Here is a 27,839-nt window from a genome sequence, read left to right as displayed (position 1 = left end):
AGCAGACAGTTTGCTCAAAACATCAGATGTGGTAACGTGGCTTTTGTTATTGCTGGCTTTTATGACGTATTCTCGAGCAGTGTTTGCACGTTTTGGTCATTTTGAAAAAAATGAAAATAAATGAAACACTGGACTTTGGGCCTTGCCAGCGCCATTGAAAACAAATTTTTTTCTGTAATTGTTTTTGAAATGTATTCTTGAATGTTCAGTTTACTCAATTTAATGCTTAATTCCGGTTTGAAATTTTCCTTTAGTATGCCTTTAAAAAGCACTGAGTAAAATTGCTTTCGTTTCCTTCACTTTAAAATGGCATTTGATTTTGGATTCAGACATTTTACTTCCCCTTGTCCCAACAAACATTTGTATTTATGTCAATCAGCAAACCAAGAACACTTTGGAATACTGCACAAGAAACGCTGAAAAAATTGCGAACTGAGCATCTAGTTCAGTGGTTTTCAACCTTTTTGGTGGAACGGAACCCAATGAAACATTCCAAAAGCTCGAGGAACCCTGCTCAATAATTTAATTGCCTTATGCAAAAAACATCGTTTGATTAATAAAATAAAAATACTCATGTTCAGATTTATTCATGTAAAATAAAAATACAAACTGTAAAAAATTACATTTATTCTCATAAAAAATTCAATGAGAAACTTGAGCCTGGTGTTTTTTGCACAAGTCTTTAATATTGGGTCGTGTGTTTGACAGACACACACGAAGTTCATCTTCCATAGACAGCAATAATTGTGCTCGCCTCTTGTGCTTGATGGCTGTCAGAGCTGAAAATCCAAACTCACACAAGTAGGAGGTTGAAAACAGCATAAGAAGTCGCAGCGCTTTCTGACTCTTGGATTTGAATGTAAACTTGCGAAACCCCTAGACTTATTGGCGGAACCTTAGGGTTCCGCGGAACCCTGGTTGAAAACCACTGATCTAGTTCATCGATGGCTGACAGTGTAAATGGTCCATGTCGCTCCATTATCTTAGCTGGAGTATGAAGTCTCAATCTGATTTTCTAAAGTAGCAGATCTTCTGTCTATGCGTTCAAGGGAAATGCTTTCAACTTCTCCTATAACGGTGAAAATAGATCAATTTTTACAAAGAATAATATAGGCTACTAATTGCAAACCAAACTACAAAATGTATGAACCACAGGCCTTGGCAACGTACGAACTGGAGGGCTGACTGAAGGCCGATGTATTTTCAATTTTGAAGTTTAAGCTAAACTTACTTTATATTCCTTTTAAATGATAATTTAAACAATTTAAATTGCCAAAGTGTGATCACTGAATCCCAAATCACTGCAAAACTCCTAAAATTATGTTGACAAAATGACAATATTTTCCGAAATAGTGGTGTTGCCAGACGCTTTTCGAATTTCCAGTACAAGTGCCAAAATCTATTCCGTTATTTGAATAGTAAAAACAGCACAAAAGTAACTCAAACTCTCACAAAATATAGACAAAGACTCTATTTATTAACTAATACTCAAATTATCAACTTATACTCGCGATTTTGGCTACTAACAGATCGGCCTTCAGTCAAATTTTAAGCTGCACGTTGCCATGGTATGAACATATCTCATGCAAATAATACATGGAAAGCAAACTGAAGACTAAAAACGCAGCTACACGAAAAAAAACATTAACTGCACAGCACATCCGCAATAAAACTCAACATCTAAGTAAAACAATACTGTGTCTGTAGACCCTTTGAGAGGTTGCACCCATGAGCCGCCTCCGCCTTTGACACGCTACTTCCCGTATAACGTTTGTCGCTACATAAATACATTATACATAAAAATATGACAGTTCTGACAAACGAGAACGTTAAGTGACATCTGAATTAGCCTCTTATACGACAGAACGACCCCAATAACCAATATGCTATAGATACAATCCAATAACAGGTGCTCTCCAAAACTGAAGCTAATCAAGTTGCACACCAGCTGAAGTCACAGCGACGCAATGTTAACAACGATAGATGAAAATACAACGTTTGTTCGAAACATTTTAATCCGGTGTTTCAATGCATTCGATGGCCACTACTGGCCAGTGACGTCCGCTCGTGTTCGTAAAAGAGGGGTTCTTCTTCTTGGAAGCTCCATATATATGAATGTTGGTGGGGGCGTTCGGGAGAGTACGCTCTTCTGTTGAAGGGGATTTGTAAGAGATGTTACCATGAAGTTGGAGACTGGGAAAGCGTTCAAGTAAGAACTGGCAGAAGTCCATACGAATTCCAAACCACCCTGATGACGACAAAAACAATGTTAAGAGAAAACCATCACGAACTGCATCTTAAACTCTTATTTTCAGCTATTTCTTCCATGAGAGATGAAACTTCTCAAAAATTGCACGAGAACAGACAGTTAACACATATCAACATTCAACAATACAGTATATTATAAACATAGACTGGAAGAGCGGAAGCACGTTTGATGCGTTTCTAACTTCACATTTTTAGTTCTTTTGTAACACAAATGTTAGGGTGTCCCATTTGAACAACTTTTCGGGAAAAGTAAGCTTGGGTTATATTACACAGGTCACAGGCCTACAAAAATTTTGGCACAAAAAAGTGAGAGTGATGTTTCTCGGGAGGCGATCGTAGCAAGAGCACAAAAAAAAACGGTTCACATGTGTAATTGTGTACCCACGCATGAAGACGTGCTCAAGGATTACTGTTTCAAGAGTAACCTTCTTCAGGAAAGTAATGCCACGTTTCTTTCAAAAGCTCCACATTCTCATGATTTAAAAAATGAAGCAACACCATTTTTTGAAGTTTACTGCTCCTAACCCTTAAAAAGTTTTGTTCTTACAAAAAATGAGGTCTTGCAAAATTTTTTTAAATTTGAAGATAATTTAGAGGGTGCACAAGACCCTTCAAGTTCTGCATCACCCCAAAAATGCAAAATTTGGATATCTCAAAAACCGCTTGAGCTAGAGATGTGCTTTTGGTGTCTAAAGATGCAGAAGACAAGGTTTTCTATATGCTTTCTGAGCATTGAATATGCCTATCTTGAGTAGAAAAGCAGTTATTTTGAAAAAACTACTTTTTAGGGTTTTGCGTGTAAGATTCTTAGTTAAACAATAGTGTAGACCAAAAACCACAATTCTACAATTTAACTTTTTAACCTGTTAAATTATGATGTTACAAGTAAACAAATAACACTGTTTAAAGTGACTAGAAATTCAGCGACCTGGGCAGCAGATACACAATGTTCATAATCTTTAACAACCTGTAAGTACTGTTTTCGTGTCCCTAAGTCTAGCTGAGTTCCGAGCTAATGTAAAACTTCATGAAATTCATGTAAAACTTAAAGCTGAGTTCCGAGCTAATGTTCCTGTGGTTGTCAATTGGAATGGAAAGCTTTTCAGAGACTTAACAACCAAACAGCATGTCCACCGCTTGCCGATTATTGTAACTGGTAGGGCCTAATGGGGTTTCTCAGCTGCTGCAAGTAGCAAAATTGCCAAAAGGAACGGGATCAAAACAAGCAAAAGCTGCTGTAGAAGCTCTCAATGAATGGGGCCTAAAAGAACAAGTGATTGCATTATCATTTGACACTACTGCTTCCAACACAGGGCGAAAGCTTAGCTCACGTGTCCTTAACTCCTCATTGAACAAGAGCTACAAAAAGACCTATTGTATCTAGCATGCCTCCATCATATTCATGAGTTGCTAGTACACACAGCTTTTACCACAATCATGAGAAGTACTGCTTCACCAGATGTTCTAGTATTTAAACGATTTCAAACACGCTGGGAGTTTATAGACAAGACGAGGTTCACCACAATAGCTGAAAACAAAGAAATAGCTGATACAGTCACATTTTTTGAAGGAAAGAAAAGATTTACGTGATGATAATAGAGAATTTATAGAGCTCTCATTAATTTTTATGGGAGCTACTCCTCCGAGGGGTGTTTATTCTATGACTCCTGGCCCAATGCATAAAGAAATGTCGAAGATTTTGTACTCATTAAAAGTTTGGATGTTTTATGACCAGTTTAAACTTAGAGAAAGAGAAAGAAGTGGGCTCTTGCAGATGTGTATTTTTGCTACTAAATTGTACCTTAAGGCATGGATAGAATCTCCTGCTGCAGCCCCGAATAACGATCTAAATCTTTTGAAGTCTGTTAAAGCATATTCCAGCATTAACACTGCAGTGTCGAATGCTGTATTATCCACGTTTTCCTTCCACCTATGGTACGGTATCTGTCTGAAGAACTAGCTGCCATTGCCTTTTTTGATCGTTCTGTATCGGCCCAAACCAAAAGACTCATGGTTTAAGCAATACAAGAGCGAGAAGAAACTGAGGATACCCCTTAACGACTGACAATCAATTCTGCAATGACTGATCGACTGAAGTTGTCTGACCAGGTCACTAAGGGGTCATTGTCACTGTTCAAAAAACTGGACATATCAACTGAGTTTATGGAACAGGATCCAGAAACCTGGTCAATCTGTGATGCCTACTGTGAGGCATCAAAGGAAATAGACACTCTAACTGTCACAGATGACCACACTGAGAGAGGTGTAGCTCTCATAGAGGAATATAACCGCATCCTCACTCACAATGAAGAACAGGTTCAGTATCTGATGCAGGTGGTTGCAGTTGCAGACCTTCGGAAACGATTTCCAAACTGCAATAAAGCCACTTTAGCTGACAAGCATGTGTTTTGTGTTGGCAAACAATTAACAATGCGGACAGAAAAACTATGTGATTTTTATACCAAAGCAATGCGAAAAGCTAGTTAATTTTGCGGTGACCAGTGATATTCTGATAAAGCCCAATAATTTGTCATAATACTAAGCTTGTGCTTTGTATAGTTTATTGCGCATTGTTTTCCTATTTTTGATTACAAGAAGTGCTTTTGTAGCCTTTTTCAAAAACAAATTACCGAATATCAAAATTTAAGTGTATTTTCTCGGAAGGACCACCTTACCCGACCCTGTTATTTGTGTAAGGATCACCCTATTACCCTACAACACATGTTTGAAATGTTCTATTTGTTTACTTGTAACATCACAATTTAACAGGTTAGAAAGATAAATTGTAGAATTGTGTTTTTTGGTCTACACCATTGTTTAACTAAGCATCTTACACGCAAAACCTCTAAAAAGTAGTTTTTTCAAAATAACTGCTTTTCTACTCAAGATAGGCATATTCAATGTTCAGAAAGCATATAGAAAAACTTGTCTTCTGCATCTTTAGACACCAAAAGCACATCTCTAGCTCAAGCGGTTTTCGAGATATTCAAATTTTGCATTTTTGGGGGGATGCAGAACTTGAAGGGTCTTGTGCACCCTCTAAATTATCTTCAAATTTAAAAAAAATTTGCAAGACCTCATTTTTTGTAAGGACGAAACTTTTTAAGGGTTAGGAGCAGTAAATTTCAAAAAAATGATTTTTAAGGACCACCCTAAGCAACAGCATGTGTGGCCAACAAATTGCCGAGTTCAAGCGACACTACTTGATATTGTTATGAAAGTGACGGCAACTAAACGTGAAGCAGTGATGGAACAACGTACGGTTTCGGCCAAACTCCGGACATTTTTTTTTCAACTCCAGCCGGGAGTCGGAGATGTGTCTGCAGGCAGCATGTGCAGCTGTGATCAAGTTCATGATCTCTGATCAAGCTTGTTTTTATCATTGTGATATTGTAAAAATGAAGAATACACATGTTTTCTGCAACGTTGGTCTTAAATGTAAATGTAAGATTAAAAATGGGATCAAGGAAAAAGTCTTCAATATCTTAAGGTAGGTATGCCATACAAATGAAAAGTATTGCTTTTGTGCCAGAAAAGTTTTTCATGGCTGTTCAACAGCAAAATTATTATTTTTGTTCGATTGGCCTTGTTTTAAGGCCAAAAAACAGCCACCAGGTGACGTAAAATGACCTTTTTTATTTCAATTTAATCAAAAACCAATCAACATACGCAGGTGATTTTTGCACAAGACTAAGTATAAAGCTTATAGCTTATAGCAGCTCATTTTGGTGATGGATTTGAAAATAAACACAAAATTATTTTTTTATAAAAAAAAATTTTTTTTTTGATTCTAAACAAAAATAAAACATCATTTTTTTAAAAACTAACCAGGTTATCCAAAAGTCGCAACCAAAATGTGATGCCAACAACAATAAGCACATACACTATACAGTCCAAATATTATCAAGATTGGACAAGAAATAAGTGAGAAATTGAAAATCAAGTAACAGAAAATGACGTTTTTTTTAATTGCGATAAAAAGTCACTTTAATTTTGCAATTTCTTCTTGGGCCAAGCTGGGCACCCGTTTTGAACTTTCAATTTCACCCTGAAAGGGACTATATTATCACCAAACAACTTTTCCAATGTATTTAAGGAATTTGCTTCTAGAAAATCGCTACAGCAAAAATTATTGTTTTTTTACTTTTGCATGGTAATTTGTAATTTTGCATGGTACCTTAAATACAATACACTACACCAGATGGATAGAAAATATTACCAAGTTCTAAAGTTTACCAAAAAAGTTTACTCCTAAATAGATCCTTTTAAAGGACTCTAAACATTGCCATAAGTCACCTTCTAGAGCGCTTGGTGAGAGTGGTGTACAACCGCACGGTTCAATTAGTTACGGAGTAAATACAGAATTACAAAAGGCCAGAAGCAATTCTTTAGCCAGAACATCCGGTGCATCACTAAAGCCGAGCACAAATAAAACGGTAAGTTTTAACAGTTGTTCGAGCTTTTGATATGTCTGCATGCAAGTGCAAGAGAATATTATATCCTTCTATGAAATTCTGGATTGGAAAAGTTGTGAGTAAATGCCCTTTTGCACACTGGATTCCTGCTAAACAATTTAAATTTTTCAAAGATCAGCTAAGTATAAGAAAAGTGATATTAACATGCACGATACACAGAGCTCACCAGAAGAAACAGCATGCAATCCCCTTTAAGAGAGAAAGATCATGATTGAACACCAGCCAGAAGTGTTGGGAAAACGAAGAAGACCAAGGAAGGTGTTGTCCTCACTCCTCAACATACAACATGCATCCCAATGGTTGCATCCTCAAAATGTTACTTTGAGCATCCACGCCAAAGCACCGTCTTATATTTTGGATGCAGTAAAAGAAAACAGTTTTCCTGACCACGTCAACCCTTTTAAAGCCAGAAATTTATGTATTTTTTTTTACTGAAGAAAGCAAGATGGCTCCCTGCGTTGAGTGTTCTTTATCGCCTTCCGTGTTTTGTAGCAGTATTGCAAAGAACAATCGAGGATCGGAGCGCTTTTTAGTAAATTAAGAAGAATTGTGAATGGATAGATTCGAGATGACAAGAATGACTTGGCCAAAGCAGACTTACAAATTCGTGCAACTTTGCATAGTACATATGTAAACAACATTCCCACAGTTGCCTAAGTTCAACAAATTTATAACTTTATTACACTGGTCTACAAAAAAAAGTTTTTGATACAGACCATGAAAATACTGTAGTTTGATGTGAATAAAAACTTTGTTGAACGTCTCACACTTGTGAAACGAGTTGATCAAGATTGTTTGATTAGTAACATCTGCAATTACTGTATATTTATGTTGGACTGTTGGTGTAGCCAACTGTATTGTATACTTCTTAGAGAATTGTGAATCTGCAACTTACCTTTCCTAATTAAGAAGCTGAACCATTGGAATAAACATGTCCCTACAACCTAATACCTATAATCAAATTCGGGTAACATTACGATATTTTGTTTATTAGTTTTCAGACAAAAATGGGAAAAATCCAATTAATTAAAATAATTTGTTTTCTGTTGCAGTTAGCGCTTAACAATGTATTGAAAGCAAATAGGAAACCAATCTTTTCAGTCAGTTTGGTAAAAGTTCCAGCTCTCTATCTTTTTCCATTCTAGAAATCCCGCGGCCAAAATTGCAAAAATTCACTAGATGGCGCCTCAAGATAACGTCAAAATAAAAAATAACGTCATATTTCAATTCAGCGTTGACCGTTCTTCAAGAATATAACCCAAGCTTATTTTTCCTGAAAAGTGGCCCAAAAATGAGCGGTCTGCTACTATTCCGAGAATCCAATTCGGTGAAAGAGGCATCTGTTTAGTGTTTATTCAAGGAATCAGTTTATATAATATTTTTGGGGGGAGAACAAGCACCTTCTCGTGGTCCCTCCCATCAGTACCATATCTTCAAGACAGAAAAGAGATATGCGAAGCGAAGCTTGTCACACGGGAGCGAGAGATTATAATAGAGGTTAATCATATAAAGTCTAAGCAAAAAAATAAAACAGTTGTTAAACGGCGTTTCATGATTAACAAAAGTGGTTAATCAAATGAAGTCTCAGCGAAAATGTCTCCACTAAAGTTGCTAGATATCGCAAGATCTCAGCAAATTCACATTTACCTCACTGAAACAATAACGTTTGCATGGCCATGAAAAAGCAAACACAAAAACCGCCTAGCTAAATGATCCCTACTAATTCTATAAATAAACAGAAGTTGTCGTTGAATTTAAAAAATCACCAAATCGGTTTTCTCCAAACAAAGCTGTCTCTGAATTGAGATTTCTCTGAATTGGCCTCTCTGAAAAATGAGAAACCCTAATAAACATGTTTTTCATTTACAATTCTGAATAGTACGGTGAAAGATAAAATAAAAAATAAATTTGACAAAAAAACACATAATGAGGTTTCAAGGCAAAACGATGAGACACAGCTCCGAAAATTGAAAAAAGACTAGCTGAGACGCCAGTCATTGACATGTAAGCAACGAAAGTGATTTGAAAAATCTTCTTTCTGCAGGAGCTAAAGTTGAACATGCACTGTTTGAGACTACAAAATCATGATTTTAGTCGAAGTTTTTTAATAACTTGAGGATGCATAGGCGTCGAAATAGGGTGGGCCGGGTGGGCGACGCCCATCCTGCCGTGAAACGAGGGTGGGCAAAATATGTTTCGCCCACCCTGTTTTCATGACACTTATGAAGTGTTCGTTACAATTATTTCCGTTTTTCTTAAACGCTGGATTATCCAACCAACTGCAGCGCAACTTCTTGTTTTACGCTATGTCTCTCGCTAAATATCCGACAGAACAAAGCAATTCCGCAACAACGCTGCGTTGAAAAAATGGTACTCACTGCACTGTTGTTGTTACGGCAACTGCCAGAGCTGGCAATTCCTGGTGAAAGAAAGCCTCGTTTGATCTTTTCTCCGAATGGTCTCACTTTCGTTACGTCACAATCAAACTTCAGTTTCCGGTCAGCGTAAGGGAATGTGAATATGACATCATAATGAACATGACAATAAAATAACCGATACAAACTAAAGACGTACTGAAACAAATCAAAATGCGGCAAATCCGAAGGCACCACTTTAAAGATGACAGGTCACGAGTCACGCGCTTTTCAGGTAGCAAAGAAAAACATAAAAGAAGTTTGTTTAGTTTAGCAGCGCTCATAAGATCGCAAGGTGCAAGAAAGAAAACATCCAACCTATTAAAGCTTAATTGCTGCAGCGACGCTAAACGCAGTCTTTGTGAAAAAGACTAACCACACTCTTCGAAATTACCGTCGGCAATTGCCGAGGTGATTGTAAGGACCACAAGATTACAAGAAAAAACTAATTTTCTTAGACTACACCAGACTAGGATGATGATTCAATCTTACTATTGCTGGATGTTTTATTTGGGTTACTTCCTACTTCGCCAGCGCTTAGACACGTGCCCAGCTGGGAGAATCTTTTATAGCAATATCACCCTATTTGCATTGATTTAACTCCAGTAGACGTCAAATTATTGTAAGCATCTACTCCTTGTTGCGCCTGCGCCTTTCCGTTATCTCGTCCAGCTGATACAGCATCTGATGATACCGATTCTTACTAGTTCATCACAGACTTTGTGTTGCTCGCAGTGTCCCAATTGTGCCGAAATTACGTTGAGAAGAAATTATAAGCTTACATAAATCAAGGCAATCTTCTCGCAAGGAGCTCTTGATATGTTACCTGTACCTGGTTGAGCAATTAACGTTATTTTATGATAATTCAACGTCGCTAGATGTCGAATTAATGTAAAACAAACGTAAACTTCTTATTGAGCATTGTTGTTACGCAATATAACCTGCCGGGAAAATTAAATCGATTTGTGCTGACTCGAACGTTGAATCAACACAAAATTAACTTACTTTATCCCTCCCCATGAGTTTTTTAACGTGGATTACCGGAACAGCGTGCGTATCGCGTTGCTCGCTTTATCACTACTTCTGGTATTATTACATCAGAACAAATCAAACAATGCGTTCGTGATAGACTAGGCTACTCTGGTATATTTTTCGCTTCTCGTTTTACATGTTTTAGTACAATCTTTTCCTACTAAAGGTGCGTCTACACGAGAAAGTGTTCTTGCTTAGAAATTCTTGCTTAAGCTAGTTTTTAAGCTCGTTTCGTCTACACTCACAATATTGAAAAACGATTTTGCTTGCTTGAACCGCGGTCACGTGAGTACTTCAACCGCAATGACGTCACGTTTCAAAAAGTTTGCGCCAAAGCAAGAAGTAAACCAACTGTTCTTTAACAACTAGTCGGAGTGAGCTGGCACTTTGCGTTGTTGCAGTCATTCAATGATTGTTTTCAAATGTTAACGTGTATTATTTTTGTTGTGATGGTCATGGTCAGAAATAAAAGCAACTGAACTGAACTTGTGTAAAACATGCTGCAAAATGAATAGGTTGCAAACACGCAATTTACTTCAGAAAGAAGTGTTCAGACACCTTAGTGAAGTTAAAAAGTTAGAAACAGGTGTGGCCAGAGAACACTGGGTGCATCAAATACAAAACAACAACTACAAACTTCCCAGTTGCTTGACCAGCAGCCAGACTACTGAGTGCAGACCTGAGGATTAGCCGCGAAAACATTTCTAAGCAAGAGAACTCGCTTAGGCGCTCAGTTTTTCGCTCTGGAGCGTATTTTTTCTCGCCGACTTGCTCACTCGCTTATTTGCTTAAAAGTAAGCGGCACAAAGTGCGATTATCTTAAACAAACAAGAAGTTTTGCTAGCTTAAGCAAGAAAACAGTCTTTGTGTAGACGGACCTTAAGTGTTCACAGCAATTGCCGAGGCAATTTCAACTTTTGCCGTTTGGCCTCGGCAACGTTTTTGCCGAAGTAAAAATATGCTAATTTCGAAGACTGAACCATTGCAAATTTGCAAACATATACAAAACACATTCCATGAAATCTGTTTGAAAACTCTCGCCCACCCAGAATTCCTCTTTTCTAAGAAAAAATCGACGCCTATCGTCGTCATCGTCTGAGCTTCTGGGGCCGAGGGTCTATCCTTTTACCACCCCAGATTCACGATGTTCCCGGACTACACTGGAAGGCTGCTAGAGAGCAGCCAGTCTTTAGTTTCATCATCCATGACGCGCAGACCTTCCACTCCGTTAGGTGGCTTGAAGATGGTACAGTCATTGATGATGTGGTCTGCGGTCTGTTCCTCGGCACCACATTCACAGGAGGAGGAAGAAGCCATTCCCCATTGGTGCATGGTTGAGCGGAAAAGCCCGACGCCCGTACGGAGACGGTTGAGGCGCACCCATGCCTATGGATAGGCGTATCAATGCGTCAAGAGCCTCTACAAGTATGCGAAACTACCAGGAATAACCTATTAAGGCCTTGTCAGTCCGAAGAGAAAGATTCAAAACCAACCAACCAATGACTGGTGCTGCATGACGACAAATACCCATTCACTGCAGTATCACTTGTGTTACATCAGATCAACAATCAACATAAAGTAGTGTTAACAAAAATTACTCACATTTATTGCCTCCTTTCCCCTCGAACGAGCTGACAATGAGAGCGATGAGGCAAATGTGCAAGGGGACAAATATGGCAGCAAAGCTATGCTGGTTGACACCCTCTAGCTTGTGCACTAGAAGAACCTTCAACAAAAAATTATCGCACATTATGATAAGTCTCTAAACTACTTTATTTTTCCGGCGACCAACTATGGCCTACCACAGTTTCTCTCTGGTGTTTGGCAGCTACAATACAAAATTTGCCATTGCTGCAAAAAATGCTTTGCGGTACACAACAGACCGGATTTCGGTTCTCACACATGTTCTAGATTTACGCGGTTTAGGAATACACGACCTAATACCGCAGTCCGAACGACGCGATTCCTGTGCCGTAAGACACAAATGATGCAAAACCTGAACGATTAAAACAATGTAAAGGCCTGATAGGCTAAGTATAAAAAAGGTGTATTCCATTTAGCATTAAGACTGCTTACTAAACAAAGACTGACTGCTTAATATCGTGTTTTTGCGTTGACACAGGTGAGAACTAAAACAAGATTGTAAAAATATTTTCAGTTGTATTTGAAAGCACTGCTTCCCAAGTAGGTGTATAGCTAGTCTTTGAGTTTTTATAGGGCGAAGCTCCGCCTTTTGGAGAAACTTTTTTCAGCAATATTTCTTGTCGACATGTGAGAGACTTTGCCTTGAGTGCGAGTGAAGAACATGAAGTCTCATGTACAAATGCGTGTGAATAAAAAAAGTTTGAAATAAGAACGCAAGAGGAAAAAAAGTTTCAAATACCATTGAGTGGAGAAGAGTGGAGAAAAGTTGGCTTACTAAACATGGCCTACAGGCACGGTAGTTTCGGAGGCGAAATAACGACTTCTCTGTGACCATGGCCGCCGGGAGCTTAGAGCCTGCCACAACTAATGTTACTCTTATTATGTAAATGAATTAAATAAAGTATGTAAATGAACGAAATAAACTCCAGTATTACTATAATGGCTAGGATGGTCTTTAAAAGTGCAAACCTCATGGAAAACGAGCTATTCCACATGACATAATAAAATATATATGACCGTTTTTAAAGATGATATGCTACTTTGGGAACATTTTTGTCACACATTCCAGTGGTCACTTGTCACATTGTTGTACATAACATTTCGCAAAAATAAGGACTATCAATCAGGCGACTGCAAGTTCTCCAAACTTGTAAAGAGGGAAACGTCTGATCTCTAGAAAATTCCAACACCAGACAAGAAAAGCATTTCTGGTGAATTCACATCGGCTGAGTTCACCGCTCTCCTCCATTCAACTATGACCCATAAGTCCCCTGGTACAGATAACATCTGCCCCAAACTTGTACTCCATGCTGGCACCGCCATGAAGTCTTGGCTGCGCAAATTCCTGTCTTCCTGCTTATGCCAACTCAAAATCCCTAAAATTTGGAGATGAGCCAAAGTAGTCGCAATCCCTTACCCCCATAAGCCACAAGAGAATCCGAAGTGCTATCGACCTATATCTCTTCTCCGCATCCCTTTTAAAATCTTCGATTGTCTTATCCACACTCTAGTTGAACTAATTATAGACTTACTCTTGCCCCAGAAGCAAGCTGGTTTTCGACGTGGAAGATCTACCGTAGACCAAGTCACTCTCATGACTCAAGGCGTCGAAGACTACTTGGAGGCAAAGAAGAAGGCTGGTGCTGTGTTTCTTGACCTCACAGCCGCATACGACAGCGTATGGCACCAAGGCCTCAGCGGCAAACTCCTCCGCCTGCTCTCGGATAGGCAAATGATCCGCATGATCATGGAGCTCATTTACAACAGAAGCTTTAACTTTACCTTCCTTCAGGGATCTGTCCTGGCCCCCTTTTTGTTTAACATCTATAGTCTATACCCACGACTTGCCAAACACGGTATCCATAAAGTACACCTATGCCGATGACTTGGCCATATTACACCCGTCGAATCATTGGGAAACACTAACATTAGAAGGGACTCTAAACCAGAACATGTCGACACTTTTGGTACATATACCACCAGAGATGGAGACTGAAGCTCAGCAAAACCAAAACAGTAACGACAGCTTTCCACTTAAACAACCGGGAAGCGAAGCGTGAGCTCAAGATCAATACCGATGGAAAAACCTTGACCATCAGAGATGGAGACTGAAGCTCAGCAAAACCAAAACAGTAACGACAGCTTTCCACTTAAACAACCGGGAAGCGAAGCGTGAGCTCAAGATCAATACCGATGGAAAAACCTTGCCCTTCTGCCTAAACCCTAAATATGTAGGAGTAGTCCTGGACTGGTCGCTCACTTACCGTCAACATTTGGAGTCACTACGCAAAAAGATCTCAACATGCACAGCTTTGCTAAGGCGTCTGGAGCCGGAGTTGACACCCTGCACGTTGCCACCATTGCGCCAGTTCACGCTCCAGCAGAATACTGTGCACCTGTCTAGAGCCGCAGTGTCCACTGCCACTGTCAGTGTCATATACGACGCCTGGTGTATCGTGACACTGCCATATCGTGACACTGTCAAATCGACACTGCCATTCACCAATTTAAAGTGGTATATTGTAAAATAGGTCCAACCTGATTCAACATTGCTGAGGCAGCAGGAGACAATGTTGTATGAAGCTATAGCTGAATGTGATAAGTATAATACAAAACAAAGGGTGAACAGTATGAATAACGTACAGTTTGTCTGAGTTACTTCAACTTTTTTAAATAAAATCTTTTTCTCAATTTTTCTGAAAACTCGGGTTTTCTGATGTTAAAACCCGGGTTTCGGGTAGTAAAAAATAGTCAAAAAAAGGTTTCACCCAGGTTGGAAATACTACTAAGCAACTATAGCAGAAATAAAAATCTTGTATCTTTTCATTGCTCTCTAATTGCTGCTGGACCGGTGAAAGCAATGCGTGTGGCCCAGTAAACTGAATGCACATTTGTGATAAGCAGGTAACCAACCTGGAAGGTCAGAAGTGACACCACCACTACGATTCCAATCACCGCCCAAGAGAAATGAGATTTTCCCGTCTCCTGGTAGGTGGACCTGCAATGTATGTTATCTTAGAACTCGCCACATTCGTACGTTCTAAAAGAACGCTTAATTAAACGCATCACAAAGTTAATCTATATAATAGCCACAGGACATGGAAGTAAACCACGAAACTACCTGTACAAGATGAGAGCCCAAATAAAGTAATGCAGTACCGCGATGCTGGGGGCACACATCACTATCCAGAGGGGAATAAAGACAGCAACCCATGACCATGTGATCACTTGGTCCAACCTCAAGGCGACGAACACGAAAAATAAGGCATTCACAGCAATAACAATTTCAAACTGCGAAAGCAATGTAAAAATTCATCAATAACTTCCTGTTGAGGGAGTTAGAATGGCACTACACCAATAGCATGACATTTTATTCTATTCCAAACGTTAGAAAACAGTAACCGAATTTAATGCAATACTGTAGGCTATAGAAATTTATCCATTGCAACTTAGAGATAATGTAATATAGAAATAGAAATAAAGGTTATCCCATACTCAGTTACTAAGCTTAGGGGAATAAGATACATATTAATTTAACTTTTTTTGTTTATTTTAACTGTAACATGGCAAACATAGAAGAATTAAAAAAACTGACTATCAAAATGGAATCCAATCGTAGTGGTTAGATCTATTTGAAGATCCAAAGTATGCAGAACAAAATACGTACAGTAATTACAATCGCCACAGAAACATTCAAAAACAAAACGAAATTACTACCATACCGCTCTGTCAAAACTCAAAATAATGGTATACTGGAACTAAATGTAAATTCTACTCATAAATTAGAAATAAGTGAATTTATGTTCAAATTTTATAATAACAAGCTAACAGAGAACTTCAATAATTTCTTCACACATGTGTCATCTACACATTCTTGTAACACACGACAGACAAGTTTTAACCAACAAGCAAATACCCAATTAGTTCAAAAAAGTTTAAAATGCATGGGAATCTAGGTATGGAACAATCTATAGCTAAATATGAAAAAACTCATGGAAACAGGCTATAAACTGTTTGGCAAAACTTGTAAAAATTGAGGACTTGAGGAGCCTCTCATAGTGTTCCAGCCATGATTTTTAGGGTTCCATCCACTACCTCACATATTCTTCCTCTCAATATATTCACATTAAGACTGCATATCCTACATGTTGTCGATGTAGAAAGGAAAGGCGTCCGGACAAAAGTAAAAGTTGGTTCAAGTCACTTCTCAAGATAAATTTTTTGTGAGAGTTGGGGTACACCAGAGATGAGTGTTATCGCCTATTTGCTATTGTGACTGAAGAGGTAAGGGACTAAGGGAACGCTTGCTGAGCGAAAATTTGTATGCAGATGACCTGGTCTTGCCCAGTGATAGTATGGAGGAACTGAAAGAAAAGTTTTGGAAATGGATGGAAGCATTTGAGACAAAGGGTATGAAGATAAATCTAGAGAAAACGAAAGTGATGATGAGTGTAGCAGAAGGTATAGTTGCAAAGAGCAAAGTCGACTCATGCGCAATATGTTGAAAGAGAGTGATGAGAAATTCGATGCAATGCAAGGAGTGTAGTAACTGGGTACATGCAAGATGTGTTAATACAAAAAAAGCTACAGCAAGATTGGAAAGTGTTTTGTTTGTAGCAAATGTGGTAAAAAAATAGTTGAGAATTGTCAAGACTCTATAAGAGAGTTTGCCTCATGGAATTGAAATAATTACAAACTTCTGTTATTTGGGTTACCAAATAAATAGAACGGTAGATGCGAAGCAGCGGTGACCAGAAGGGCAAAGCTAGGTTAGGTTAGGCAAAGTTCAGGAAATGTTATATACATACGGTACCGTAAACATTTTCTAATGTTAAACGAAAAATAAAAGGGAAAATCTTTCAGAGTTGTGTATGGCCTGCAGTATTGTACGGCAGCGAGACACGGGTGCTAAAAAAGAGTGAACTTGCAAATCTAAGAACAGAAAGAGCAACGGTGAGAGCAATGTGTGGGGTAATAACGAGGAGGGAGAAAAAGACAAGAGCTGATGGATATGCTAGAGACGAGGGAGACTATTGAACAACTTGCATGGGCAAACAGGGTAAGATGGTATGAGCATGTACTAAGAAAGGAGGAAGGAAGTTTTCTTCGAAACGCATTGACTTTGAAGGTAGATGGGAAGAAAACATGATGACGTCCAAAAAGAACATGCAAAGAACAGGTGAAGAATGAGGCAGACAAAGTCGGATTGAAGGATAAGATGCAATGGACAGAACGAGATGAGGAATAGGAATAAAGGCAATTGCTGCAAGGATAAAGTCGGCCACCCCGGCTAGTGGCAACAAAATCCAGGCCTCGAAACTGAAGGCAGCCATGGCCGCGATTAACCTACAAAAACCGATATTTCGTCCGCCGGGTCTAGCCTTTCCGTCGGCCACATTTGTCCGCCATGAAGTTCCAAGAAAATTTACACAAACGGCCTTGTGTATCTGGTATCTGGGGTATCTGCTTGACTCTGGGGTATCTGCTTGACTCGAAGACCCATGGTCTCTTCGCAGATTCCCGTTGCTGGAAATTCCTTTTTTATTGCTGTATTTATTGTATTATATTTACCTACAACGAAATAAAATCAATCAATCAATCAATCAATTGTGATTAAATTACTTTGCCACTTATGATCACAAAGGATTAGAAAGTAGTTAAAACACCCGATAAATCACAATACACACTGTCTATGCTTGAATCGTTAATATTATTGATTGATCAAGCAGCTGATGTCTGACGATAAGCAGAATGCAAGTGACATCACAATAAACTGTATTGCTGCGATAAATAATTATTGATGCGTGCCGAAGTTCCAATGGCCGCCATGTGCTTGTGATTGGCTGCCGAATAGCTTACTTCAGTCGGACACGTATGGCCGCCGGAAAAAATTGTTTCGAGGCCTGAAAACCGAATTTGAATGATGATGAAGTCATTGAGAGGAGAAATACAAGCCTGGCCCCTGTAAATGGGTCTGCTACTATTCGGCTAATCTGATTCAGCGAGTTCCCTATTCGGCAAGAGCCTTTTTCGGCGAGTGCCCTATTCGGCAAGTTTTTGAAATTTTATTTTTGAAAGGGAATTATCGGGTATCGTAGCCTAATTATAATTGCCGTTTTTACATCGTTAAACGTTGAAATCGTGCAGAAAGGAATAAAAATAAAATGTTTGAACTATTAAATTAAAATTCGTTATGTTAGTTCAGTTGAGTTGTTTTTATTTCTGACCATCATATGAAAAACAATACACGTCAACATAGCAAAGGTAGAAGCGACAAAACGCGAACGTTAAAACGTGCTTGAATTTGTCATGTCAGTTCAGTTGTTTTTATTTTTGATCATGATATCAAAAACAATTCACGTCAACATAGCAAAGGTGTAGAAAAAGGTAGAAGCGACAAAACGCGAACGTTAAAACGTGCTTGTGACCGAAGTAAGTTATTGAGTTGAAAGAAATTTGGCACGGTCGCAACACCTTCAGAAAAATTTCAAAAATGAAGGAAAAATAAAAAAAGGAAATGTTACAAAAAAAAAATCATGTTTAATGTCTATAAGTTAGTACTTTTGAATACTTAAAATGATTAGTTTGGATCAACAAATGTGTGGCCTACAGCTTGGATTGAAAGGAAATTATCGGGTACCGTAGCCTAGTTATCCCAACCAGCAGAAATTGCCGTTTTTACATCGCTTTAACGTCGCTAAACGTTGAAATCGTGTAGAAAAGAGAACTTTGCTGACTAGGATACGTTGAAATAAGAATGGGCAAAATAGAATACCGAATATGATATAGAATAACCGGTTGTGAAGCCTAACCGGTTTCAAAATGCATATGAAATCGGATAATTGAAACCGCTTTAACGATCAACTTCGCTCCACTCCGTCTGGTCGCAACAAATTTGCTGCAGCGAAAGTAAAATTGTTTATCGATTTAGTGCAATGAGGCGTAAGAAAACGCACGAGTTTCGTTCGCAGGCCTCGAAATTCACGCGGACGTGTCCGCGGGAAATACTATCTAGATCGGTCATATTTGTCCGCCGAGAAATAACAGGAACTAGCAATACAAATCGTCATTGCATAAGTAACACAAACAATTGTTGCGAGAATATAATTTCCCGCCCATTCTAGCGCGCATCTAGAAAAAGTTAATACTGTATCCCTTAGCTTCTATACAAGCAGGAGAACTTTCGATTTTTACTTTGCTTCACCATTAATGACATTGAATCAGCGTAACAAAGGTGAATTCTTCGCTGAGAATCGATGGGAGTACCGGTACTTCTGCACTAATCACGCGCAGTCGCGCGTGACAGCTTTTTTCGGAGAATTGTAAAATTACAGCGGCATATGTATTCTTGTATTGTATATTGAAAAGAATTAACTTACAATAGAGAAATGAATGATATGATAATGAATGAAATTCATTGACCATTAAGGTGTTTTTATAGCCTACCTGATAATAGTATACGATACGGTGATAGCCGGCCATAGTCTTCCACAAAAGTTAAAAAATATAAAGATGCTGACGACCGCATCAAGAAACTTGTCGTTCGCTTCAATGGGCATAGCGATGTTCCACCTCAGTCCATGTGGGACTTCCTGTGGTATCAGCCATAATTTCCAAATGGACGCATGAGCTGTTGCTTTTTGTTTGTTTTGTTATTTGACATCGATTGAATCATCTCTGGTGTGTTTGTATTGACTTGTTAAACTAGGGATTGGAATTTTCTAATAGTTGAGGATTCGAATATATTCTAAGTTTGCATACAGACGGCGACGCAGGATACATGTCAATTTTATGTGAGCAAACATTTAATAGTTCAAAAATAAATTTAATTCGCTTTTTATTTTTCGCTAAATTTCAATTCAATTTTTTTTTTGTTGGAATGCAAAAGAAACGATATTGTGGAAAATTCAAAAATACAAAACTCTCTTAACAGAAGGCGTCGCTGGATTTTCAAAAATCTCTGAAATAGGCTTTCTCCGAAAAAGGTTGTCTCAGAATCGGGATTTCTCCGAAACGTATTCTCCGAAACGGGCCATTCCACATTTTCATCTAGTTGTACAGGCAATATAGAAATCAATCATGCAAAGTCATGTTTTTATGCACTTATGCAAAATTATTGAATGACGGAGTGTTATTCAGTCTACTCTACGTTATTAATTTTGACTGGTAGCGAAGCTAGGTGGTTATTATTCAGCAAAGGTCCAATGGTCCATATGCGACGATGACAGTAAACACAAGCAGTTATGTACATAAGTAACTACAGTATGGCTGTTGTTTGAAATAAGAACTGAAACTTTCAATATGATGTGATCACCTCAACAGAGCGACGGTTTCTATGTCCCCACACACTGACTGCTATAGCAATTGGGACAGCCAAGAACACAGGAACAAAGACAAGAATCCAAGAATATGCATTTCCACTAGCCACATTGTGACAGACTAGCACTTCAAACATGAATAAGAGAAGTTGAAGCCCAACTGTCATCAGCATGGATTTATAGTCATTGTGACTATCACGTTCATACCTGTATCGTATAACAGAAGTCAAACAACTAATTAGTGACAAACTAATGGCACTCTAAACTATACTATGTACAATCATTCTTAGCTGAAATAGAATAATTGTATTTGAACCACAAAACATGCAAACATTTTAATAATAACACAGGACAACAAACAATCTTCTTTTAAAGGCATGACATGAGAGAACAATTTAGAGTATATCATACGTTACTGTATTTCAAAGCCTCTGATTCCAGAAATGGACTTGTATTTTCGGTACCCGGACATTTTGCCGAAAGATATTTTGCCGAAAGATATTTTGCCGAACCCCATTTTGCCGAGACATTTTGCCGACAGGACTAAATGCCGATTGGACAAATTGCCGAAACTATACAAATGTATTATATGTACTGTATTATCATAACCTAATAACACATAAATATCATTCACAAACAGATTTCACTCACAAATTATGTGCGACAGCGCGTAAGTACGGTATCTGACAGAAGTGTTATGGTGAGTCCCATACTTGATCCAAGCATCGGGGAACGAGAAGATAAGGTTCTCATTAGACTAAGCCTTCGGCACCAACGAGAGTAGGGTGGCCAGTTCCTTTCTCTCGGCCGCCTTTCCTTCAGCAACTACGCCCACCCAATTTATTACACCCTGGGTAGAGGTGAGCGGTGTTTTTCAACAACCAGCTTAAGCCGGGAGTCGAACCAGGATTGCATGATTGGAAAGCGAGCGCCTTATCCGCTGCGCAATCCCACCGCCCTAGAAGTGTTATATGTATCGATATTCTCCACAATATGTTTTAGTCTATCGTTTACAACCTTATATTTTTTATTTGGTGGCGCCAATTGAACGCCAGCTGATAACTGCTCCAGGATTAGTTCATTGTGCGATTGTTGCTTTATCAACTTTACTGTCAGTCGACGTATCGTGGGGTGTGTGATGGAGACTCGTTGGTCGAAAGCATGGTGTCATCCTTCGATGGAATTGTTAGTACGAGGAAGATCATCAACAACTCGATCGTGTATATTCATGTATTTTCGTGTATACCATTCCATTTGTGTATACCAAAGCAACTTTGTGTCACTTCAAAGTAATTTTTTCCAAATTGTTTTGGCAATTTGTCCATTCGGCAAAATGTCCTCAGGCATAGTGTCCTTTCGGCAAAAGCAGTATTTATTCAGTATTCTAGAATAGCTAATTATTCTATTTTGCCCGTCCCTAGTGTGGGGTATTGTTTTTAGTAGAGTAAAAAATTCCGGAAATCTATGGTGTATAGAATTTGTGAGCAAATAATCAGAGTACAATTTGGGTAGAGACGTAACTTTTTTAAACCATAAACAGCTCTACATAACTCAGCAACAACACTACATTATACAAACAAAAAATAATAAGCCAACGTTTTCATCCAACACAACATTATGAAAACAAAAAACAATAAGCGAACGTTTTCGGCTAGTCATACAGCCCTTTTTAAGAATATAAGAGAAATATCTTTAAAAACTACTAAAGAGTTATTCTTGAACTTTTCATTAAAAATATTTCTTTGAATCCAGCAGTGATCTAAATGGTATAGCCTAGTGCGATAAATACTAATTAATCAAAGAAATAGAGAGTAGGCTACCATAATAAAATGACAAAATCAAGTGTATTGTGACAAGTGTGGCTTGATTAGTAATTGGTGAGAATGATATGTAGCCTACTGACGAAGCCATACTTATGCAATATGCATGCAGCAAAAGCTGTACTAGTGTAATATGCCCTTGAATTAATTTAACATGGTAGCCTACACTCTATTTCTTCAACACAGAATATCTGTATTTTTTATACCGTACGGTACCAGTACCGTACCCTAAACTTTCTAGTCGTGCACAAATCGTATATAATGACCACTTTTCCTTGTGTTACGATGAAAGCAAGACCAGAAAAACTGCTTGCAATAGTTTAATTTTAAATGACACAATTTTAAATAACGTGATATCAATAAAATATGAAGCCACTTTTACATAAAAAGTATTTTTCAGGGGGGGGGGAATTTCGAAAACTGAGGCCAGAGGTCTTAGAGCATATACTAATGCATAAAATCAGAGCTAAAGTTGAAATTAAAACTAAACTCCCTCCTACCTAAATAAGAAAAAAAAATACATTAACCAATCTGCCACATCTATATGAAAGACTTTGTATTTCAAATAGATTAAACCACGCAATCATCAATTTATCGTCACTCACCTGTATTCAGGATGACAACACCATGATATTGTACCAATCACTGTGCCAACAATGACTGTGAGATTGAACAGCCACACAGGGATGAATACAGCCCATATTGACCAATCCAAATCATCATTTAACTTCAAAGACAGTAATACAGAAAACGGTAGAAGACATCCAAACAAAATAAACTTACTGCAATAAAAACCATAATTAATTGAAACGATACTGATCAAAAAAAAGCAACTGTATAGTTGTATATATTTTTGCTGGTAGCTGGTTTTCAGTGAGTGGGGGGCACATGGTCAATTGGTCATATGCTTTCCAAAATTGGCAAAAATACATTTGTTTTTTCTGTATTCCACTGGTTCGGGCCTCAGTGGCATAAAAATGAAGCTGAGGATATAAATTACAGCTGAACAGTAACAAAATGCATCCTATACAAAAACAATGGTGTGCAATGCTATACAATGATACTGCTTCAAATTTCTCTGCTTTGTAGCTTGGTGCGTGGTACATTGAACGTTTATATTGTAGGCTAATTTTTGTTTCAAATAATTTTGTTTCGATCCAGTTGTGCTGAAGAGTTCTAATGAACGAAAACCGGTTCGACAACATAAATTAAATTTTATTGAAATACTTTTTGTGAGTGTTTGCCTGGACAAATTGTTTTAAGGTACGATACTTTAGGAAAAAAAGCTATTGATTTGTTTTCTTACTGATTGCTTTCTGTATTAGGTAGATCGCTCATTTGAGGAAGTGTCATAGTACCAGTAGAGCTCGACCGATATCACTTTTTCAGGCCGATACCGATATTTATGAAATTTTTAGGCCGATACCGATATATATCGGCCGATATATATATAGCCGTGTAGCTGCTTAATATGCCGCATAACTGATTAACTTCCACGAGATGAGGTCGTGTGGCTTCTTGCGTCATAATGCTCTGGGCACGAATCGGAAAACTTTTACAATGACGCTACTATTTTCTTCTGTGCAAAGTTTCACTAGGCTTTTTTCTTTGGGTTTATTTTTGCATGTCATGTGAGCGAACGTTAATTTTCCCTGGGCCTTTTCTTTCTTACTGTAATACCAAAACTTGACAAATTTTGCTGGATCTTGCTGTCATAGCCTACCCGTATGATCTAATTTTGTAACGAATCTTGCCTTATCAATATCACTCGGAGATCAAAGCCAGACATTGTGACGTAAAGGTGCGTCTACACGACGACTGTTTTCTTGCTTAAGCTAGCCAAACTTCTTGTTTCTTTAAGTTAATCGCAGTTTGTGCCGCTTACTTTTAAGAAAATGGGCGAGTAAGCGAGCCGTCGAGAAAAAATACGCTCCAGAGCGAAAAACTGGGCGCTTAAGTGAGTTCTCTTGCTTAGAAATGTTTTTCCCGCCAAAATCTCAGGTCTTCTCTCAGCTCAGTATCCAGACAGGGCAGGGCGGTATCGTTAAAGGATTTCGTTAAGTTTTGATCCCAGCCCGTTCTTATTAATGTTGCGGGCTGAACTGGCGGTGACCGTACTCGAAATAGCCCATAGAAAGCACAATATTTTCCAATTTCAAATCCAAAACAGGATCTCAGCAGGAAACCATTGCCATTGTACACTGAGTAATAAAAATAGCGGAGGAATGATCTTGCTGGTTGTTACCAGTCACCCACACTGACACGAAATTCTGTTTCCAACATTTCAACCTCACTGAAGTGTCTGAATGCTTCAATAAGCAGTAAATTGCGGGTTTGCATCCTTCGCTTTTTGCAGCAGTTTTTACACAACTTCTAGGAAGCCATGACTGAAAGACTGCAACAACTTCAAATGGTTAAAGAACAGTCAGTTGCTTGGTCTACTCTGCTGCGCGAACTGCTATGCTTTGGCGCGAACTTTTTAAAACGTGACGTCATTGGAGATTAGATACTCACGTGACCGCGATTCAAGCGAGCAAAATCTTCGTCGAGGTTGCCAGTGTAGACGAAACGAGCTTAATCACTAGCTTAAGCAAGAATTTCTAAGCAAGAACACTTTCTCGTGTAGACGCACCTTAAGACTTGAAACAAGTTGCGCGTGGTTAGTGTGGAAGTACACCGGTACTCCCATTGATTCTTAGCGAAAAATTCACCTTTGTTACAATGATTCAATGTCATCAATCGTTGAAGCAACATAAAACTCGAACATTTTCCTGCTTGAATGGAAGCTAAGGGATACGGTATTAACATTTTCTAGATGCGCGCACTAGAATGGGCGGGAAATTATATTCTCGCAACAATTGTTCGTGCTATACAAGCACGTTTGAGCAACTTGTGTTTCTTCTAAAGGCATGTATGGCTGGTTTTGAGTTTGCTTTTGCTAGCCGATGTTTATCGGCGAAAAATAGCCGATACAATATATCGGCTACACCTGATATCGGCCGATACATATCGGCTGACCGATATATGGGTCGAGCTCTAAGTACCAGATCACCTCTTCCAGTTAGTTTTTCCCACTTTTGATCATTAGTTACATGATGTTAACTAGTTACATCTTTAAAAAATCTAAAACAATGAAAACTATCAATACTACAAAAAGTGCTCAATACCAAGCAAAAAGGCAAAGCAGAGCGAATTAAATCAAATATAGTTATTACTATCTGAAGCCTTGTAATATAACATATATAACATATAACATATAACTTGTAATAACATATAACATAACATATAATATATAATATATATAATAAAAAAACAATGAAAACTATTAATACTACAAAAAGTGCTCAATGCCAAGCAAAAAAGCAAAGCAGAGCGAATTAAATCAAATCAAATAACTACTACATTTAAATTAAATGTAATAACTACATTTGATTTAATATATATAATATAAATAATATATAATATAAATAATATATAATATAAATAATATATAATATAATATATATAATATAATATATATAATATATATATATATAAATATATTATATATTATATATATATATATTATATATATTATAATATATAATACATAACATATAACTATATAATATATAACATATAACTTGTAATATATAATTATACGTAGATAGTAATAACTATATTTGATTTAAAAAATCTATATATATCTTTGCTTCTGTAGAAAATCCGCAGCAAAGGCCCTTTTTTACATGTTTAGTAACCGATACTTAAAAAATGGCCGATATCACCGATATCGATATATTGGTACATTCTAGCGCTCATCTAGAAAATGTCAATACTGTATCCCTCAGCTTCCATTTATGCAGAAAAGCTTTAGATCTTTACGTTGCTTCAACAATTGATGACACTGAATCAAAGTAACAAAGATGAATTCTTTGCTAAGAATGGACTGGAGTACCTACTTCTACACTAATCAGCGCAATTTAGTTCAAGTCTTACATCACAATGTCTGGCTTTGAAGGTTGGTTACAAAATTAGACTGAAATACGAGTCGGCTTAGTTTTGGTATTATAGTAAGGTAAGAAAAGGCCCAGGGAAAATTCTATAAGTGAGAATGAATACGATGAACTAGGGATGGTAGAAGTAGAGATTGCTCACTCAAAAGTATGGTGGATAATTGGATATTGGACAACAGGAGGGTCATAATGTTATGTCAGTAGACCTATGGCAATTCCTGTCTCACTACGGTTTAAACCAAGCTTACATTCCCCTATTGATGGGTGAAGAAGGGTAAGAAAACATCAACGCTTAAGGGTCGAAAACATCGGGACGAAAGATCTCAGGGACAAAACATTTGGCAAGTTAGGGCCGAAACGTCAGGACGAAAGATCTCAGGGACGAAACATCTGGCAAGCTGATAATGCAGCCCTGGGTAGACTTCATGCAACACCGGTAACGGTAGGTAGCCTCATACCGCTGCAGTAAGGTTTTGCAGATTTTCTAGCACTCAAAATTTTAACCAAATATAGCAATCAATCAATCATTTTATTTTTTGTCATTAACGCGTCCGGGACGAAAAAGATACTAACTACAAAAATCGATATAGACCTACCAGCACGTTAATGAACAAGAAAAGGTGGCAAAATCTTTAAAGGTTTGAAACTAGGGATGCCCAAAGTAGAATTTCGAATCCTTAAGATTCGAATCCATCCAGAATCGAATCTAAAAACCGCTTTTTTTATCGGGTAATTGGATTCAGAAATAGTACGGAAAAAGGAAAAAAATTATAATTTTTTTTTTAAATGCTCCGCTGATCCGCAAAACGCCTAGCCTAGTGAAAAGTTTGACTCTGCAAGCGCAGGTCGTTGGTCTGATGAAAGCCTTTCAGAGTGACTTCGCTGAAATTTTAAAAAGTCTTCTAAACCATAGATATAGTTCAAGATAAAGTAATTAAGCATGACGATCGTCGTTAAAACTAATGTGTCCGTCGTGAGACTTAATTTGCCCGACAAGATAGCTGCTCAGACCGGACACGTTTGACATTTGTCCGCTGCAACAAAATCGAATTTCGAGGCCTGCAACCTATTTCGTCCCCTGAAAAGATCGTGAGAAATTTCGAAATGTTTGCGGCAACTTCGATCAGCAACTTCGGCTATGTTTTTTTTTTCTCGACCTTTTCAGGGGACGAAGTGTTCAGGCGACGAAATAGGTTGCACCTTTTTCAGGGTACGAATTGTACAGGGTATGAAATAGGTTGCACCAGTTGACTTGACTCAAGTAGAAAGTAGTGGATCCAGGGGGGGCAATTTGTCTTTTCTTGATTTAAACATGTCTTGTTTTATCCTGTCAATAACAATCTTGGGTACCGTACGCAGGGATAGACCATCAGCCTCAAACTAGAATTTTATTCCAAAGTTATATGATATGATTCTAATCTAAGATATTATAAATCAAAAGTCAACCAAAAACCAACTTACCTTAAGTGAAAGTTTTTAAAAGCTTCTTTTACATCCATTCACAGTTTCTAAATAATAACACAGCAAATCAAACCACTTGAATAATGTCAATTTATGAGAAACAACTGCAAGATTACACAATTTTCTTAAACCCAACTACCCCTCAAGAAGTTCACCTGATACTTAGCAACTTTAAATCCAAGCTCAGTTGTAGTATGGATGAAATACCGTACCAACCAAAGTTTTGAAAAGTTTGCCCGAGTTTGCCAAGCATTCTAATTATTGCTGTAACTCACATGTTTAATTTTTCGTTAAACAATGGCCAATTCATCAAAGTATTCAAAACTTCCAATACCCATATTTAAAAATGATACGGTAAAGCAGAAGATTGTAGCTATTACCGCCCTATCAGTTTGCTATCATCATTTCCTAA

General features: G+C 38.0%; 1 protein-coding gene across 2 annotated transcripts; it reads right to left on the bottom strand.

Annotated features, from left to right (window-relative positions):
- LOC145783132 (transmembrane protein 185B-like) lies at positions 1–27,817 on the bottom strand. Of its 2 annotated transcripts, XM_082594915.1 has the most exons (8): positions 27,703–27,817; positions 27,428–27,474; positions 22,577–22,753; positions 20,148–20,358; positions 14,955–15,124; positions 14,747–14,831; positions 11,792–11,915; positions 1–2,248 (listed from the first exon to the last, which is right to left on the bottom strand). In XM_082594915.1, exons 2-8 carry the CDS (start codon positions 27,463–27,465, stop codon positions 2,013–2,015), a joined length of 1,041 nt encoding a protein of 346 aa, XP_082451041.1. In that variant the 5' UTR covers positions 27,466–27,474; positions 27,703–27,817; the 3' UTR covers positions 1–2,012. The 2 variants fall into 2 exon arrangements, with proteins under 2 accessions (XP_082451041.1, XP_082451040.1); XM_082594914.1 differs by lacking the exon at positions 27,703–27,817 and having other exon boundaries at positions 27,428–27,532.
- Between the last annotated feature and the right edge of the window lie 22 nt (positions 27,818–27,839).

This window comes from Aplidium turbinatum, chromosome 14, assembly GCF_918807975.1.
Source record: "Aplidium turbinatum chromosome 14, kaAplTurb1.1, whole genome shotgun sequence".
Lineage (NCBI taxonomy): Eukaryota > Metazoa > Chordata > Ascidiacea > Aplousobranchia > Polyclinidae > Aplidium > Aplidium turbinatum.
Note: the sequence above shows the minus strand (reverse complement) of the source record. Positions and strands in the feature narration are given on the sequence as shown.